The sequence below is a fragment of the Anabrus simplex genome, chromosome 1 (genome assembly GCF_040414725.1).
Source record: "Anabrus simplex isolate iqAnaSimp1 chromosome 1, ASM4041472v1, whole genome shotgun sequence".
Lineage (NCBI taxonomy): Eukaryota > Metazoa > Arthropoda > Insecta > Orthoptera > Tettigoniidae > Anabrus > Anabrus simplex.
This window is the reverse complement of record NC_090265.1, coordinates 1,136,543,306-1,136,559,203: the sequence shown is the minus strand read 5'-3', so window position 1 is coordinate 1,136,559,203 and position 15,898 is coordinate 1,136,543,306. Positions and strand designations below refer to the sequence as shown.

Here is a 15,898-nt window from a genome sequence, read left to right as displayed (position 1 = left end):
GCCGGGTGCAGCCCTTGTAAGGCAGACCCTCCGATGAGGGTGGGCGGCATCTGCCATGTGTAGGTAACTGCGTGTTATTGTGGTGGAGGATAGTGTTATGTGTGCTGTGTGAGTTGCAGGAATGTTGGGGACAGCACAAACACCCAGCCCTCGAGCCATTGGAATTAACCAATGAAGGTTAAAATCCCCGACCCGGCCGGGAATCGAACCCGGGACCCTCTGAACGGAAGGCCAGTACGCTGACCATTCAGCCAACGAGTCGGACAGGATGGAGATGATTTTAGGGATATGATGAGTCGTATAAATAAAGCCAAAGAAGCTTTTGCACAGTTACGACCAATATGGAGATCCCCTGACATTCACGTACAAACGAAGCCAACAACATTCAACTGTATGGAAGTGAGATCTGGAAAGTGACCAAAGACATTACCACAAGGCTACCAACTTTTATAAACCGTTGCCTGAGGTACATAATGAGAATATGGTGGCCAAAGACCATCTCAGACTCTTGGGAGGCCACAAGTCAAAGCCCTGTACAACAACAGATAATGAGAAGAGAATGGACACGGATCAGGCGCATCCTGAGAAGACTACAAGAAAGTATTACAAGGCAGGTATTGAACTGGAATCCGCAAGGTAGTCACAGGCAAGGCAGACCGGGGATTACCTGGAGGAGAACCATAGGGAGATAGCTGCAGTCAACAAGACATGGAGAGAGGTTAAAGCATTGGCGGTAGATAGAACAAGCTGGAGATAATTTCCCGGAGGTCCTATATTCTACCGTGGAATTAAAGGAAATAAGTCAAGTCATTTCAGTCTGAAATTTGAAAAAGCATCATATAGTATTTGAATTTTAAAAACAGTCGATCTGTACCAGATACGGCACGTAAGGCGCACAAAAAGAAATCCAATTCTTGCAACGGAAGCTATTATAATTAAAATTATCTGCAAAAGTTCAAAGAAACAGAAAAGCTGAGGAAAGAAGATTCATAAATAGCGGCTATGAATTGCGCACGAATTTGAAATAAAGACACTGTACGAGTCGTGTAATTGTAAGTTTGCATTTGGGAGATGGAGGGTTGACATCCCGAAAGACGATTTATCCGTCGTTTTCAAATGTTTACGCCAGGCAATTGCTTGGGTTGAACCTTTATTAAGGTTGAGGTTCCGGCCATCTCATTCCCAGTTCTTTACCATCCCAGCGTTAAATAAAACGTTAAACCAGCAGCAACATGCAGGAGTTTGTTACCTGGGGACACTCACTCATCGGGCGTGACGTTAAACAAAGCAACAAATACGGTACGTAAACAAATAGATCATCTCAGGATGCATCGAGATATGACAGCACAGTAACCATCAGTGTTTATCCAACCGACCTGGTTCGAAACCCATTCAATACATGTAAGACTTCCGAAGTAAAAGGTCAAGTTTAAGTGGTTCAAATTCCACTTATAGCTTCTGCTTATAATAATAATAATAATAATAATAATAATAATAATAATAATAATAATAATAATAATAATAATAATAATAATAATAATAATAATAATAATAATAATAATAGGTCTGCAATTTTCATATGAAAAGACAATGTATAGGGAAGGTACAATATCAGGATTTAACAACCATCCTCTAATCCCCAGATACGGGAAAATCTCCCAAGTAGATAAATTCAAATATCTAGGCGAATATTTACAACCAAACGGGGTATGTCAGCAAGCAAACAAAGAAATAATTACAAAATTACATACAAAATTGCCTGGAAGCAGATACAACAAAATATATATATATATATATCCCAAAACGCAAAATTACGACACTGCAACACAGTTGTCAAACCAGAAGCCCTTTATGCATCAGAAACTCTGATAATTGGTGGCAGATCACAAATTAAAAACATCGAAAAACAAGAGAGGAAAATTCTCAGGAAAATTCTAGGACCTAAATGCGAAAATGGCATTTGGATGAAAAGGAAATCACAGGAAATCTATCAGTAACAGAAAAAACTCATAGACACCATTAGAAAAGGAAGATTAAAATTCTATGGTCACCTGATCAGGATGGGTAGCAATAGGCTAACAAAGAAAATACCCAATATCGCAGTATCTTTAAAATATCACAACAACTGACTTACAGAAATAAACAGAGATGTTCAAGAAATTGGTATAAATGAAGAAATATTGTAAGACTGAAAACATCAGAAATCTCATAAACAAACACAAATTTGCTGATCAACCTTAAAGACAAGCTACAGGATGGACGGAAGAACGCAAAAAGAAGAACATTATGGCGACGATGGGACAGGAAAAGCCTAGGAATGGGAAGGAAGCGGCAGTGGCCTTAATTAAGGTACAGCCCCAGCATTTGCCTGGTGTGAAAATGGGAAACCACGAAAAACCATCTTCAGAGCTGCCGGCAGTGGGATTCAAACCCACTATGTCCCGGATGCGAGCTCACAGCTGCGTGCCCCTAACCGCATGGCCATCTCTCCCGGTAGGCTTAGGTTTGAATCCTGGTCGATTCTGGGTCAATATTATCTCAAGAATAATGTGGCCTCAGGAAGGCATCCTCTCTTAACACCCGACTAAAACCAAAATGAACCTGGGTGGCTCCAGTGATCCCGTAAATAACTGGGATACGATGAAAAAAGTTTGCCCGGTTTTTTGCCTGAATGTGCAGCGCACAGTCCGCGCGGACTCAGTACTCTGTGATCAGTGGCGGCGCGTTCTGTATGTTCAATGGTTCAGTGAACCCCCTAGAAATAGATGTCTGGGTAAAATGGTTTATCAAGAGCCTATTCTTTTAATTCGGCTATTTTCGGAATTGCGCTCTGTAACTCGTGTCTATCGTTGGTCCAGTTGCCAGCTTGCTTGCTCCTCATTTCCCCTCGCCATACACACCCTCCTGAACGTCTCACGACCCTGCGCTCACAGTCTTGAATTTGAACCTCTTCACTGGTTTCGGAGAGCAACCGAGTGCTGATGTCAAAATTACAGCTACGCGCGCGAATATACAGAGCTAATTAAAGCCTTTTTCCGTAGATCTAACAAATGTAACGATAAGCCACAATCGTCGAAGGGAAACGGCAATTTCACACTCGATCAAGTTCGATGATTACGATGGGACAAAAGATAAATAATATTCATAAAAATAAGAAGAAGAACGTGTGGTCTCTGGAGAGGCCTGGTGAAGGTCTCTCGAGTTGACTCCCTACAGGCGACTTGCGCGTCAGTGAGGAGCCATTGGAATTAACCAATGAAGGTTAAAATTCCCGACCGGAGACCTCTTGGACCAAGGGCCAGCACGCTCTACAATTGACAGTGGAACAACAGGGACGAGATTTTCTATTTCGAAAACCTCACAATTACTGAAAAGCAAATCACATTTACCCTGGTGGAAAGAACGTTAATTGGCAGTGATGTCACTCCCGAGTCCTAAGAAATGCACCTGCCAGTCAGCAGGTTAGAATTCAAGAGGTTTGATTATCTACCGAAATGAGTGTTAATAAAGTGTTTTAATGGATTATTTATAACGTTGTATTTCTGAACGGTGTTCATTTTCTAGCTGGAAATTTATAAAATTAATTCCTTAAGTTCTCAACCCCAGTGTACGGCTAGCGTCTGTGCCCCTTATCCAGATGCCCCGAGATCGAATCCCGGGTCGTTTAAGTATTGAAATCCTTGTCTGATGAAAATAACTTAAGGCGGATGTCACGATGAGAGACATTTTCCGGGCTTGTAGGCCGTGTTCCATTTGGGCCCTAGTTCGCAACGTTTCTCCAGAGACTGTCCAACATTTTCAAGGCTCATCTAGTTGTCCTTCCTCTTAAAACAAAAATCACCATCTCTCCTAAGGTCAGTAGCGATTGGACCGCTGCCCATGAACCCGGAAAATGTATCCGATATTCATCCTGGTTCCAGGAACCCAGTCAACAAAGTCAAGTAGTGCAGCAGAGGAAGTTGTAACGCTGACCATGTGTCACTATTATCCGGAGACCAACTGGCTGGGCAGTGGTAGTATTCGCAGTCACAAGGCGCGTATGGGCTGTGTGAGCAATGGATTATTCATTATAATTTTAATTCTTTTTAAACATCTACGGCAACCATTCTCAAATTGTGCTCCACGGACCGCTGGAGTGTGCGTGGTGGCGGGGCGGGGGGAGGGGGGATCATGCAAGGTGTTCGCAATAATAATGTAAGTTGTAAGTATTTGAGGAGTGTTTTTCTTTTGTACACAGACAATTCATAAACCATTATACTAAATTTAGGAAGTATGTCTTCACTGTTGTATAAATTACATACAGTATATTTTAGCTTAACTTGGCCGATAGATGATACAAGTTAGCAGCGGAAGAAAGAAGAAATACTACAAGGCAGTGTAAGTGATTTAATTGTTAGAAACCTGGTATTGCTAGTATCTACATTCAGACCATATTTTTCGCCTCTGGTTGAAAAAATCTCGTGGATCAGAAATCCCTTTTTTGAAACTAAACATGAATTGCCTTGCCTTGAGGAAGATCAACTAGCCCAAGTATCTAGGCAGAGAAAAGGTGAAAAATAAATGAAAGTGTGGTATGGGTGGAGAATCAGATGGAGTGGCATGTTTAGCTTCAGAAGGTTCCATGAGTGTATCAACTCCACGTCTCTGATCGACTTTTGGGTCCATGACATCCCCTATACCCTACAATTTCTAGAAAGGAAATACTGAGTTCAATGGCTTTCATGACAAAATACTTGTGTGAGTGTATCTTTTCTGTTCTCACACAAATGAAAACGAAGTACAAAACAGAGCTAATGTGGAGGCTGATCTTTGGTTCGAGTGACTACTCTTGTAAAACGCTTGGTCTTTGGAAAACACCATCATCCGTCCCATTGATCAAACAACCGCAACAAGTTAATTTCAATCAATCATCAGTGATCTGCATTAAGGGCGATTGCGCAGGTGGCAGATTCCCTATCAATTGTTTTCCTCATATTTACATTTATTTATAACTGTTTACTCAGCTTCTTCTATACTTCTATACTAATATTATAAAGAGGAAAATGTGTTTGTTTGTTTGTAACGAATAGACTCAAAAACTACTGAACCGATTTTAAAAATTACTTCGCCTATAGAAAGCTGCATTGCCAGTGAGTAACATGGGCTGTATTTTATTTTCAAAACAATTCGAGGTGGAGGGCACGGGGGGGGGGGGAAATATAAAAATAATAGGCTAATATAAGCAAAATATCGAATTTGTCGTATAAGGACGAGACAAAGTTCAATTTAATCCTCTTGACGCAAAGAACAAAACTCGGTAAACCATGTTTTAAGGCCCTAAAACCAACCGTTACGGAGATATTGGCACCACACTACCCCTGCTCTAGGAATCGGATAAAGTAATGAACTGCCGTAACCATGGCAACGTCAGCTCCAGGATTCTACAGCAGCGAAATTATCTACAATAAATCACAAATCCTAACATGTTACAGACATGAAAACTGATATTTGGAATCCTCTTTAAATATAAAAGAACACAAGTATTCGTTTTCAGAAAATTCACTTTAGGGGGGGGGGGGTGAAAAGAAGTAACGAAGGAGTTGAATTATTTATATGAGGATACATATATCTTATAAACTGAAGATGTTACAGACTTTAAAATTGGTACCTGGAATCTCCTTTAAAAATGAACACACTCTTTTTGGAAAATCCACTTAAGGGGGTGAAAAGAATTTCCCTTGATAATTTATTCCAATCCCTTACTCCTCGTCCTATAAATTAATATTTGCCCCAACCCGTCCTCTTGAATTTCAACTTTATCTTCATATTATGATCTTCCCTACTTTTAAAAGCTCCACTCAAATAAGTTTTCAAGTAAGTTTACAGATCCAGACTGTTGTAATCATTAGCCAAGTGGCACACTGTTTTATAATTTCTGTGCATGTATGTAGTATCTTTATACAAATGAAGTTAAACTAAAGTTTCTTTGAAAGTCAGTTATAGTTCTAAATTATACGAATAAAATCAACCATAGTATCATTAATTATTAAAAATTTCTGTTTTTGTTTACTGAATGTCCTTGATATGCTCAGGGGGCCTCACAGACAAAACGTTTGGGAAACCCTGGTCTAAGGTATTAGTAGCCTATATTCATGATGTCTTCTGACGGGACGGCCGTCCTTATCATCTCATACAGTTCCGCTTATGTGTGATGACTGCTCAAGAGCTCAGTGTTATCCCCACTCATGACAATAATTTATATCCAGTAGAGAGCATTCCAAGGTAAAAAGCATCTGCTACCAACAAACTCGGAAGACCTTTGAAAAACCTTTGTATGGAACGTGCTTCTGTATGGTTGCGCAAGCTGGACATTAGGAATGCAAGAAAAAACTAGAGGCAATTGAAACGTGGATCTGGAGAAGAATGCAGAGGATTAGTAGGACTGAAATGAAGAGCAATACCGAAGTCCTTAGAGAGATAGGAGGAGAACGGAATCTGATAACTGAAATTAAAAAATGGAAAATAAAATTTATTGGTCACATTCTGAGGCATGAGGAGTTCCTTTGTAACATCATTGAAGGAATAATTGCTGGAAAAAGAGGAAGAGGACGACCCAGAGTGTCTTATTTCAAGAACCTGCTTCTGAGGATGAAGTGTAAAACCTACGCTGAGTTGAAAAGATTGGCTCATGATAGACATCTGTGGCTGCAGCCTATAGAATATGATGATGATGATGACAGCGGGAATGTAAATAATAAAATAAACCAGGCCACACATAAAGAGCTTCATATCGAGTTTGGGATAACAGTTTTCCATCGTCCCTGTTTGTGAAATCCTGGAGGGAAATTCTTTATCTCGATCGAGTTATCCAAGTGGAAGTGGATCCCCAAACGGTTCATTTCTGGTAGATGTAATATAGTTTAGCTCCTATCCTGAAAATTACAACGATCTTATACGGGACCAGATGTGTGAATCTGAACATATCAATCATAACCTAACATTTACAACCCAGTAGTAAAAATAATTTTCTACAGCAGAAAAAGTATGTCACGTAAAACTGTTCTAAAAGGAGAAAATTGCCCTACGAAAACATAATACTGTACTGAGTGTTTTGAAAGGTTACTGGCATACTCTCGGAAGAACCTGCGCCCCATAACCGCGCTTTCCGAATGTAAACCTAGGCGAACACAACTCTTTGAATGGAAGGTACTGTACAGCACTATGATATGACGCTCCTCTATTACTTCTTCTGGAAATATATCAAGATCCTCGCTTACGACACACAGGATTTGTCACACACACGCAGTCACAAGATTCGTACCATCTGGAACACGGTCCATGAAGTGGAGCAGCGCTTCTTTCGATTAGCCATTCTGAGCAATGAATAAGTGATCTGAAGTCCAAATTCTAATATTGGATTCATTATTAATCAGGTACAAAGTAAAGATCTTTCATTAGTATTTTCTTGGAATGAAAAGCTTCTACTGACCCAGACCACAGCTATGAATTACGAAGCCGTGAGATCAGATATTTACGTGTTCAAAATATGTTTGCACTCTGCCATGCCAGGAACTACTCCTTGTTTATACCCGTTGCTCTGTCATCCGTCTCTGTCGACAGGTACGTTAGCGCATTAAATCTAAATCTATGACTGTTCAGTCACAAGGGCGCCCATAGGATAGTTTGTAGGGGGGGGGGGTGTAGACCTGGGGGTATGTAGTATTTTTGATATTTTGGAAGATGAATGGCGACTTGTATTCCACGGTAGAATACCAAACACGGTATCCCCTTCAACTTCAACGTAATACCGATTTTAAATCATTTTCTTGAAAGAAAAACACCTGACTATATTAGATTTTTTCCTTTGCCTGAAAGCTAGTGGGGAGGGGCGTCTCCACCTTGCCCCCGCGCATGGGCGCCCATGTTCAGTCAGTCTGTAAGTCCTTGGTGATACAGTGGTTCCTTTCGCTTTAACTTCGCTAGCCCCTGCACATATTCCATTCTGAAATCACTCTACTGTTTCTTTTTTGTTTTTGTTTTTCATTTGTAGCACTCACAAATTCTTCTTTAAAATTCATTTTGTCCTATCGATATTGCGAGACACGTGATCTGTCGTCTATCACCTAGGTTAAACAAATACTAGCACCTAAATGCAACTGTGTTTTAAATAATTAATACACACACACAAATATTTCCTAAACTAACTTACCATTTTTTGTTCTTTTTTAGAATGTGCTCTTCGTCGCACCGATACATATGTCTTATGGCAACATGGAATAGGAAAGGGCTAGGAGCGGGAAGGAAGCATGAAAATGGAAAACCACGGAAAACCATCTTCATGACTGCCGAGAGTGGGATTCGAAACTACTACCTCCCGAATGCAAGCTGACAGCTACGTGCCTCACACCACGTGGCCTTTATGGAAAGTAAAATAAAAATAAATATAGTATAGCCTATACGTAATTACACACGTGCTTATTTAAGAAAGGACACCTACATTAATACGACAAAAAGTATTTTTAACCTTTTTGAAATATCCAGTATAGGTCTAAATATAATAATACTGTTCCTGAAGTTGTTTGTCTGGAGAAGGGATCATATGAAAGTGAAGACCGAGCTCGATAGCTGCAGTCGCTTAAGTGCGGCCAGTATCCAGTATTCGGGAGATAGTAGGTTCGAACCCCACTGTCGGCAGCCCTGAAAATGGTTTTCCGTGGTTTCCAATTTTCAGACCAGGCAAATGCTGGGGCTGTACCTTAATTAAGGCCAAGGCCACTTCCTTCCCACTCCTAGCCTTTCCCTGTCCCATCGTCGCCATAAGACCTATCTGTGTCGGTGTGACATAAAGCAACTAGCAAAAAAAAAAAAAAAAATGAAAGTGAAGGTGAGTTGAGTACGTCGGGTTTCACTGACGACTAGCGTATACTATGAGTAGAGGTAATTTACTGCTGAGGGATGTCATATCATGAATATAACAAAACATTTTTGAAGAATCGCCATCTACAGTACAATATCTATGTAGAGATGGAATACTTGGTACAGAATATGGTAATTTGGAGCGTTTAATGAAATTAGTATACAAATCGATATAAAACAACCAAACAAATTATGGTGAACAAGAAACGAGAAAAAATCAGGATGTATTCCTCGTTTCACCCAACCACGGCGTATGATTATTACGGTATAGACTGGTTTAATCCTGAAAACTTGCCGACTGCAATTTGGGATATATCATAATATGTAAGTTACAGTATATGTTAGCGTGCACCCAGTCTTCGCCATCCGAACCTAATTTATCAATATCACGCAGGAACGTAATTGCTGCTTGTCAAGATATGAATGCCAACAGCGTAAGCTGTAGGTCGGTCGGTGTGCTATGTGGGCGACAACTCTATTCATACGAGATTTCACAAGAAGCGTGGAAGCACTGACGAAATACGTACAATATGACACTGCAAAATGTACAATTCATACGTCACTGGAACTGTTCAACATGCGTAGCTTCCTCGACCGGTGTGTTACGAGATTCACGTCCCGTCTATTGCTACAGATTTGAAGACGCCGAGGTGCCGGAACTCTGTACTAGCAGTAGCTGAACGTACTCGAAGTCAGCGACGCAGAGTAGTCGCATTTAAACATCGTCAAATGCCAGCGACGCTATCGGAATCGAAACCGCTATTTTGGGAACACAAGGACATCAACTAACCGATTGCGGCATTAAGTCGGCAGTGTAAAAAGAGGGTTAAAATATGTCCTTGGAATGTCACTACCAACGTTGTCCTATTGCGATGTACTGTACGACAAAGTGCTGGATGACGTCTCGCTAAAAAATGAATTGGCGTATGGCTTTTAGTGCCGGAAGTGTCCGAGGACAAGTCTTTTTTGATATGACGCTCCGCGTCGTGATGAAGATGAAAGGATGGCGATACATACACCCAGCCCCAGTGCCAGCGGAATTAACCAATTATGGTTAAAATTCCTGACCCTGCCGGGAATCGAACCCGGGACCCCTGTGAGCACGCTCACCATTTATCCATGGAGCCGGACGACGGCTCGGTAATGCTACGAACGTGATTCCTTTCCCGGGTAGACCGAGAATCACAGCGAACACCACACACCGATATAAATAATCTAATAACGCCGGAACTTGAAAAGATAGAATATCGCCAGAACGGAACGAAATTCACCAACCTCGCATACAAACCCAACACACGCCAGAGACGTAGAAAGTATACAAAAGTATACAGATAACTTTGGATCCTAAAGAGACATTGCGGAATCAGAACTTCACTATTTGCAACTCATGTATAAACTACGATACAATTATCGGATTTAGGGAAGCAGAATTTAAATTAGTCGATATTTCACTACCATACTATACATTCATGAACGGATTTAAATGGCAGAGAAGGAATGGTACCCAGTCCAGTAGTGTCTCATAAGAAAAATTTGCGCCAGGTCCCAACCTGAAGGGGGGGGGGGAGTGAACTATGACGGAGATCTAGGGCTGCATCAATAATCTAACAGAGTAAGATTTAAGATGTGTGGCCTCCGAAGAGGCCTGGTGAAGGTCTTTGAAGTTGACGCCGTTTAGACGACCTGCACATCTGTGAGGATGGTGCCTTACGTATGATGAATTCTAATCTTGACGACGGCAAACACACCTTGCCCCCGAGCTAATGGAATTAACCAATGAAGGTTAAAATCCCCGACCCGGCCCGGAATTGAACCCGGAACCCTCTGGACCAAAAGCCCAGCATGCTAACCATTTAGCCACGGAGCCGGACATCATTTAAGATATTATCAAACTTAAAAGAACAGAAAACAAAATCTAGTGCTTTATCCAAACCTCAACGTTGGCGACCTAGTCATTGCCCGTCCCCTCCAGCTATGCCAACATCTTGGCTAAGCCCGAGATCACAGATCAGGCAACCTGAGCCCGCGGTAGGGTGGTTACTTCCTTTCCTCTCCTCGTCTTGCTAAAAGCACTAAAAGCACGTGGGCTACACATCCCATCCAAGTGGTGACCACGCCCAATGATGCTTAACTTTAGAAACGGATCCAGTGTTTCAACACGGCTACGCCGTTGACGTACTGAACTTACGCAATTAATACAAACAATGGTTAAAAAAATAAATATTAAAGATTATCATCGTAAATATATCTATAAAGAACGGACTCACTAAGATCGAAGTCAACTCAATCATCTCCACGATTCTACTAAACCACTAGCAGATAAAGTACCGTATACACTGTAGAAGTCCGCCTCTGTGGTGTAGTGGTTAGTGTGATAAGCTGCCACCCCCGGAGGCCCGGGTTCGTGGCTCCGCCACGAAATTTAAAAAGTGGTACGAGGGCTGGAACGGAGTCCACTCAGCCTCGGGAGGTCAACTGAGTAGAAGTGGGTTCGATTCCCACTTCAGCCATCCTAGAAGTGGTTTTCCGTGGTTTCCCACTTCTCCTCCAGGCAAATGCCGGGATGGTACCTAACTTATGGCCACGGCCGCTTCGTTCCCTCTTCCTTGTCTATCCCTTCCAATCTTCCCATCCCCCACGAAGGCCCCTGTTCAGCATAACAGGTGAGGCCACCTGGGCGAGGCATTGGTCCTCCTTCCCAGTTGTATCCCCGACCCAATATCTCACGCTCCAGGACACTGCCCTTGAGGCGGTAGAGGTGGGATCCCTCGCTGAATTCGAGGGAGAAACCAACCCTGGAATGTGAACTGAATAAAAAGAAGATATCCTGTAGAAGACGATGCAATTCAAACTAGCGGATGAAGCACTAACCGAGCTTTAATGAAGGTAAATAAAAAACGGTAAACTGTCTTTTAGTAAAAACTTTGCGACCATGAAAGGAGGGTGGATTGTCACCAGCTCTCACCCATCCTTTTAGTTTTATTTGTTTACCGTTTTCTTATACATCTCTTACAATTAACACCGTTCCGTGATTTTCGTCACCGAGGTAGTGATGACTTACTCGTATTTACTAATATTTAGCTCTGGTGGACAAGGTTCAAATCTTTATGATGAGGGGTGGAATGGTTACCTGACAAGTCATCTACCGTCAGATACAGAGCTGATTATCAACCACCTGCAAAGTACTGGCCCACAACACTAGTCTCCAATAGACGATTGAAAATCCACAGCCTGTTTCCAGTCATTCGACCGGGTCAGGAATGGAATGAATGAAGCCCCCATCTAGCGGCGAGGATATAAAATGTGCCGCACTTCTCTGGGGCAATGATTAATGTATGGTTAATGAAATGAAATGATATTGAAGTGTGTTGCTGAGATGAAAGATGACAGGGAGAACCGGAGTACCCGGAGAAAAACCTGTCCTGTCTCCGCTTTGTCCAGCACAAATTTGAACCACGGTATCCAACGGTGAGAGGCCGGCGCGCTGTCGCCTGAGCCAAGGAGGCTTCCTCCAATATCGCTCTAAAAAGAACTTATTCCGCGGAAAAGTGTTTCATACGCCGTAATCCGCTACTTATATTCAAAGAATCTGACCAAATCCTAGTAAGTCAGGGAGACTCTAGTGATCCTCACCAGGCCTAACTGGGATCACCTGAAGATGTAATAAGTATCGAAAGTGAGTTATAAAGAGTACCTAGAAATAATTCACAAGATGACAGATCTGAGGATAAATAGAAATTAACTGAAATCAGTACTTACATCATCAGCTGGAAATTCGTAACATTCTGCTATCTTCTGATACAATTCTTTTACATTTGAAAATCCAGAAATGAGTCCTGTCGGGCTGCCCTGGGCTTGTTGACAATGAAAAACTAATTTCGGACGTCCAACAGAAGATTCTCCGGGCTTTTCGCCGGGTTTAGTTCCATTCTGAGGTCTTGGGTCGGCAGCTTCCTTGTGATCCTGAGCGCTGCCACCACTGGAGGTGGAATCCCTCTTTGCACTTTTTGGCTTAAAAATCGGCATTTCTTTAAAACAACTGTGAACACTCACTCGACAAATACATCAGCAGAGATCGCTCCTAGTTTAAGATACTGCGACTGATAACTGATAGTTCTTATCCTGAAATGATGATATCAAGTCATCCACTATCTTGTAACGAGAGTATCTTTAAAAAAGTCATTCCAAAGTTCACATCCACGTAAGCTCTACTCAACAGCAGGTCCCCGACTGACACCGTCCCAGCAGGTGTTTCCAGTAGACGATGCGTGCCAAAGGTGCGCTGTACCATTTCAAGCGCTTCTGCCATCTGTTGGCAATGGTCAACATCCGCTCCACTTCATTCGCTAGAATATGAGGTTCGTCTGCTCACCGTCTTTCGCGTGCTGCTCGCGGGTACTTCACAGCTTCCCACCACCGCAGTTTGATCCCCGAGATCAGTCTTCTTTTTCTACTGCTTTTCCTACACCTGTGGGGTCGCGGGCACGAACTGTTTCGCACATGTGGATTTGTCCCTGTTTTAAGACCGGGTGCCCTTCCTGACGCCAATCCTATGTGGAGTGATGTGATCACTATTGCGTATTTCTCTGGTGGTTGGTAGTGTAGTGCGTTGTCTGAATGTGAATAGGAAAGTGTTGGGACAAACACTAACACCCAGTCCCCGGGCCAAAAGAATTAATCAGAGGCAATTAAAATCCCCAACCCGGCCGGTAATCGAACTCGGGACGCTCTGAACCGAAGACCTTAACGTTGACCATTCAGCCAATGAGTCGATCCCTGAGATGAGTAATAAATTTATTTTCCTGCGGCCGCGGATTCGATTCCCAGGCTGACCAAGGAATTTAATCCTAGACTAAGGGCTGGATCAGGGTTCGTCCAGAAACGCGAGACCAACCAAGGGCCTGTTGCTGCGAGAGGTAGCGTACCCGGTCACGAAAACCAAGCTGTATGACTGAGAGGATGTCATTGCACTGACCACATAGCACTCAAATATCTACAGGTCATCTGGCTGGACAGCGGCCGTCTTGACACGCCAAGGCCCTTTGATGGGCTGAATGCGTCATAGAATATTTTGTAGTCACCTTCTTGCTCATTCGTCGCTAACTCGCGGGTTGAGAGTATCCCTTATTACAGTTCATGAGTTGATGATTTTTAACTAGTAGGGGAATGGTCAGTTCCTTTTTTCTCATAACTCGTTCAATAAACGAGGTTAGTTGCTGTGGACTAAGTGAAGAACACCCTTACAATTCTCCAGTTAGAAAACTACTTTCAGTTTCAGAGAAGTTTCTGAATGTTTAGTTAATTCCTGAAAGGTACTAATCTATATAAATAAAATCGTAACGACCGTGTGTCTGTACATTGACTATTTTGGAGAAATTTCCGTACAGTTATCCGTTTCAAGTGTAATAATGACAATCTGCATATCTTTTAGCTTTGGTGCATGTTTGTCTGTTTGTCTATAACATGAAAACTACTGGATATATTTCTACCAAAATTCATATTTAGAATCCACCTGTCCTTAGGTACGTTTTAGGGGCAATATTGTTTCTAAATCCCTGAACTGACTGGAGGGTTATACGAAACCGAAACCGTGATTTTGCACTCGCACAGAATATACACAACCAGACTTAATGAAAATCTACCTGCCTTAATGGAAATCAATTTCTAAACTTTGTTTTATCATGTGCATCATTTAGATACGAGGATTAATTAGGGAGATATCATTAACGGACCGGTTTTCGGTACAAGTCCCATCGCACTTAACTCAAGAGCGGATACGTGTAAAGCTTATTTCTTATAACTTGAAAACTACTGGAGATATTTCAACCTAACTTCATATTTAGCATCATCCTGTCGAAATGTAGGTTTTTAGGTCCATATCACGTAAAATTCCCGGAATGGACTGGGGGTTTATAGGGAAGCGAAACAATAACTTTACTCTCCCACAATATATACAAGACCAATCCGACGGGAAATCGACCAACTTTGATGGAAATCCATTTATAACATTTTTTCTCATGTACATTTTTTCGGTAGGAGGATTAATGATGGAGATATCATGAACGACCTGTTTTGCAGCTTGAGTCCAGCGTACATAGTCCAAAATGTGTTTTACATATAGCAGATTCCTCATCTATATAATAAACTCGTAACGACCGTGTGTCTGTACATTGACCTTTTTGGCTAAATTTTCGTACAGGTACAGCTACCGTATCTGTTTCAAGTGTAATAATGACAATCCGCATAATTGTTAGCTATAGTTTCCTGATAGCCTTCATTTTAACGCCCCCAAATCACGATTGAGGCATAATTTGCCAGACGAGCTAGAAAACTGAAATTTGTCGAAGTTACATGTCTTAACCTGTAATCGACGGAAAGCTTCCAAGATGCTTTAAATATTTCATTTTTTACCCTCGAAAAATATCGGAATATTGAGGGAATTTTAATGAAGGTACAGACCTTCGTTTCGAGGTATTTCGCAGCTAAACCGTAGGTCGTATCACAAAACGAATGGCACAATCTCAGCTCAATTTGGAGTGATCTACAACGTTATCCCTATGACGTTTCGTCGTATCTCTATTTCTCATAGGCCTATGTTTGATTTGTCTCTATTTCTCTTTGTACACGTATAATTCGTAGTTCGAATCACTTCTACGAAAGGTAGAATAATCTAATTCTACACGAGCATGACCCACCCAGTATCCATTCGTGAACTAAATTCTATGTTTGAAGCTGTCATATTAATACCCAAAAGTAATGCACTGTAAGAAAACCTTACCCAAATTTCTCCCTATTCAACGTTTCTAACTCAATTTCACCCATAAATAGACGAGACAGAAGAAAATATCTTAAGACCAGCCATCTAGACTGCTAAACGAGGCGTGTTATAGTACAATCCGTTTGCCGATATGATTTATCGTTTAGCAGCAATTAATCTGTAAATGAAGGTTTGCAGTATTGTAAACATGCATATACGTCGTATGCCGATCTACATATATTCATT

At 41.7% G+C, this 15,898-nt stretch overlaps 1 protein-coding gene across 1 annotated transcript in view; it reads right to left on the bottom strand.

Annotated features, from left to right (window-relative positions):
* The window catches only part of kermit (PDZ domain-containing protein GIPC-like protein kermit), a 222,287-nt gene extending 209,149 nt beyond the window's left edge, over positions 1–13,138 (bottom strand). The window contains exon 1 of the mRNA XM_067150607.2: positions 12,655–13,138. Coding sequence (XP_067006708.1) covers positions 12,655–12,921 — 267 coding nt within the window. The 5' untranslated portion in view covers positions 12,922–13,138. The remainder of the gene's footprint in view (positions 1–12,654) is intronic.
* Positions 13,139–15,898: the final 2,760 nt, after the last annotated feature.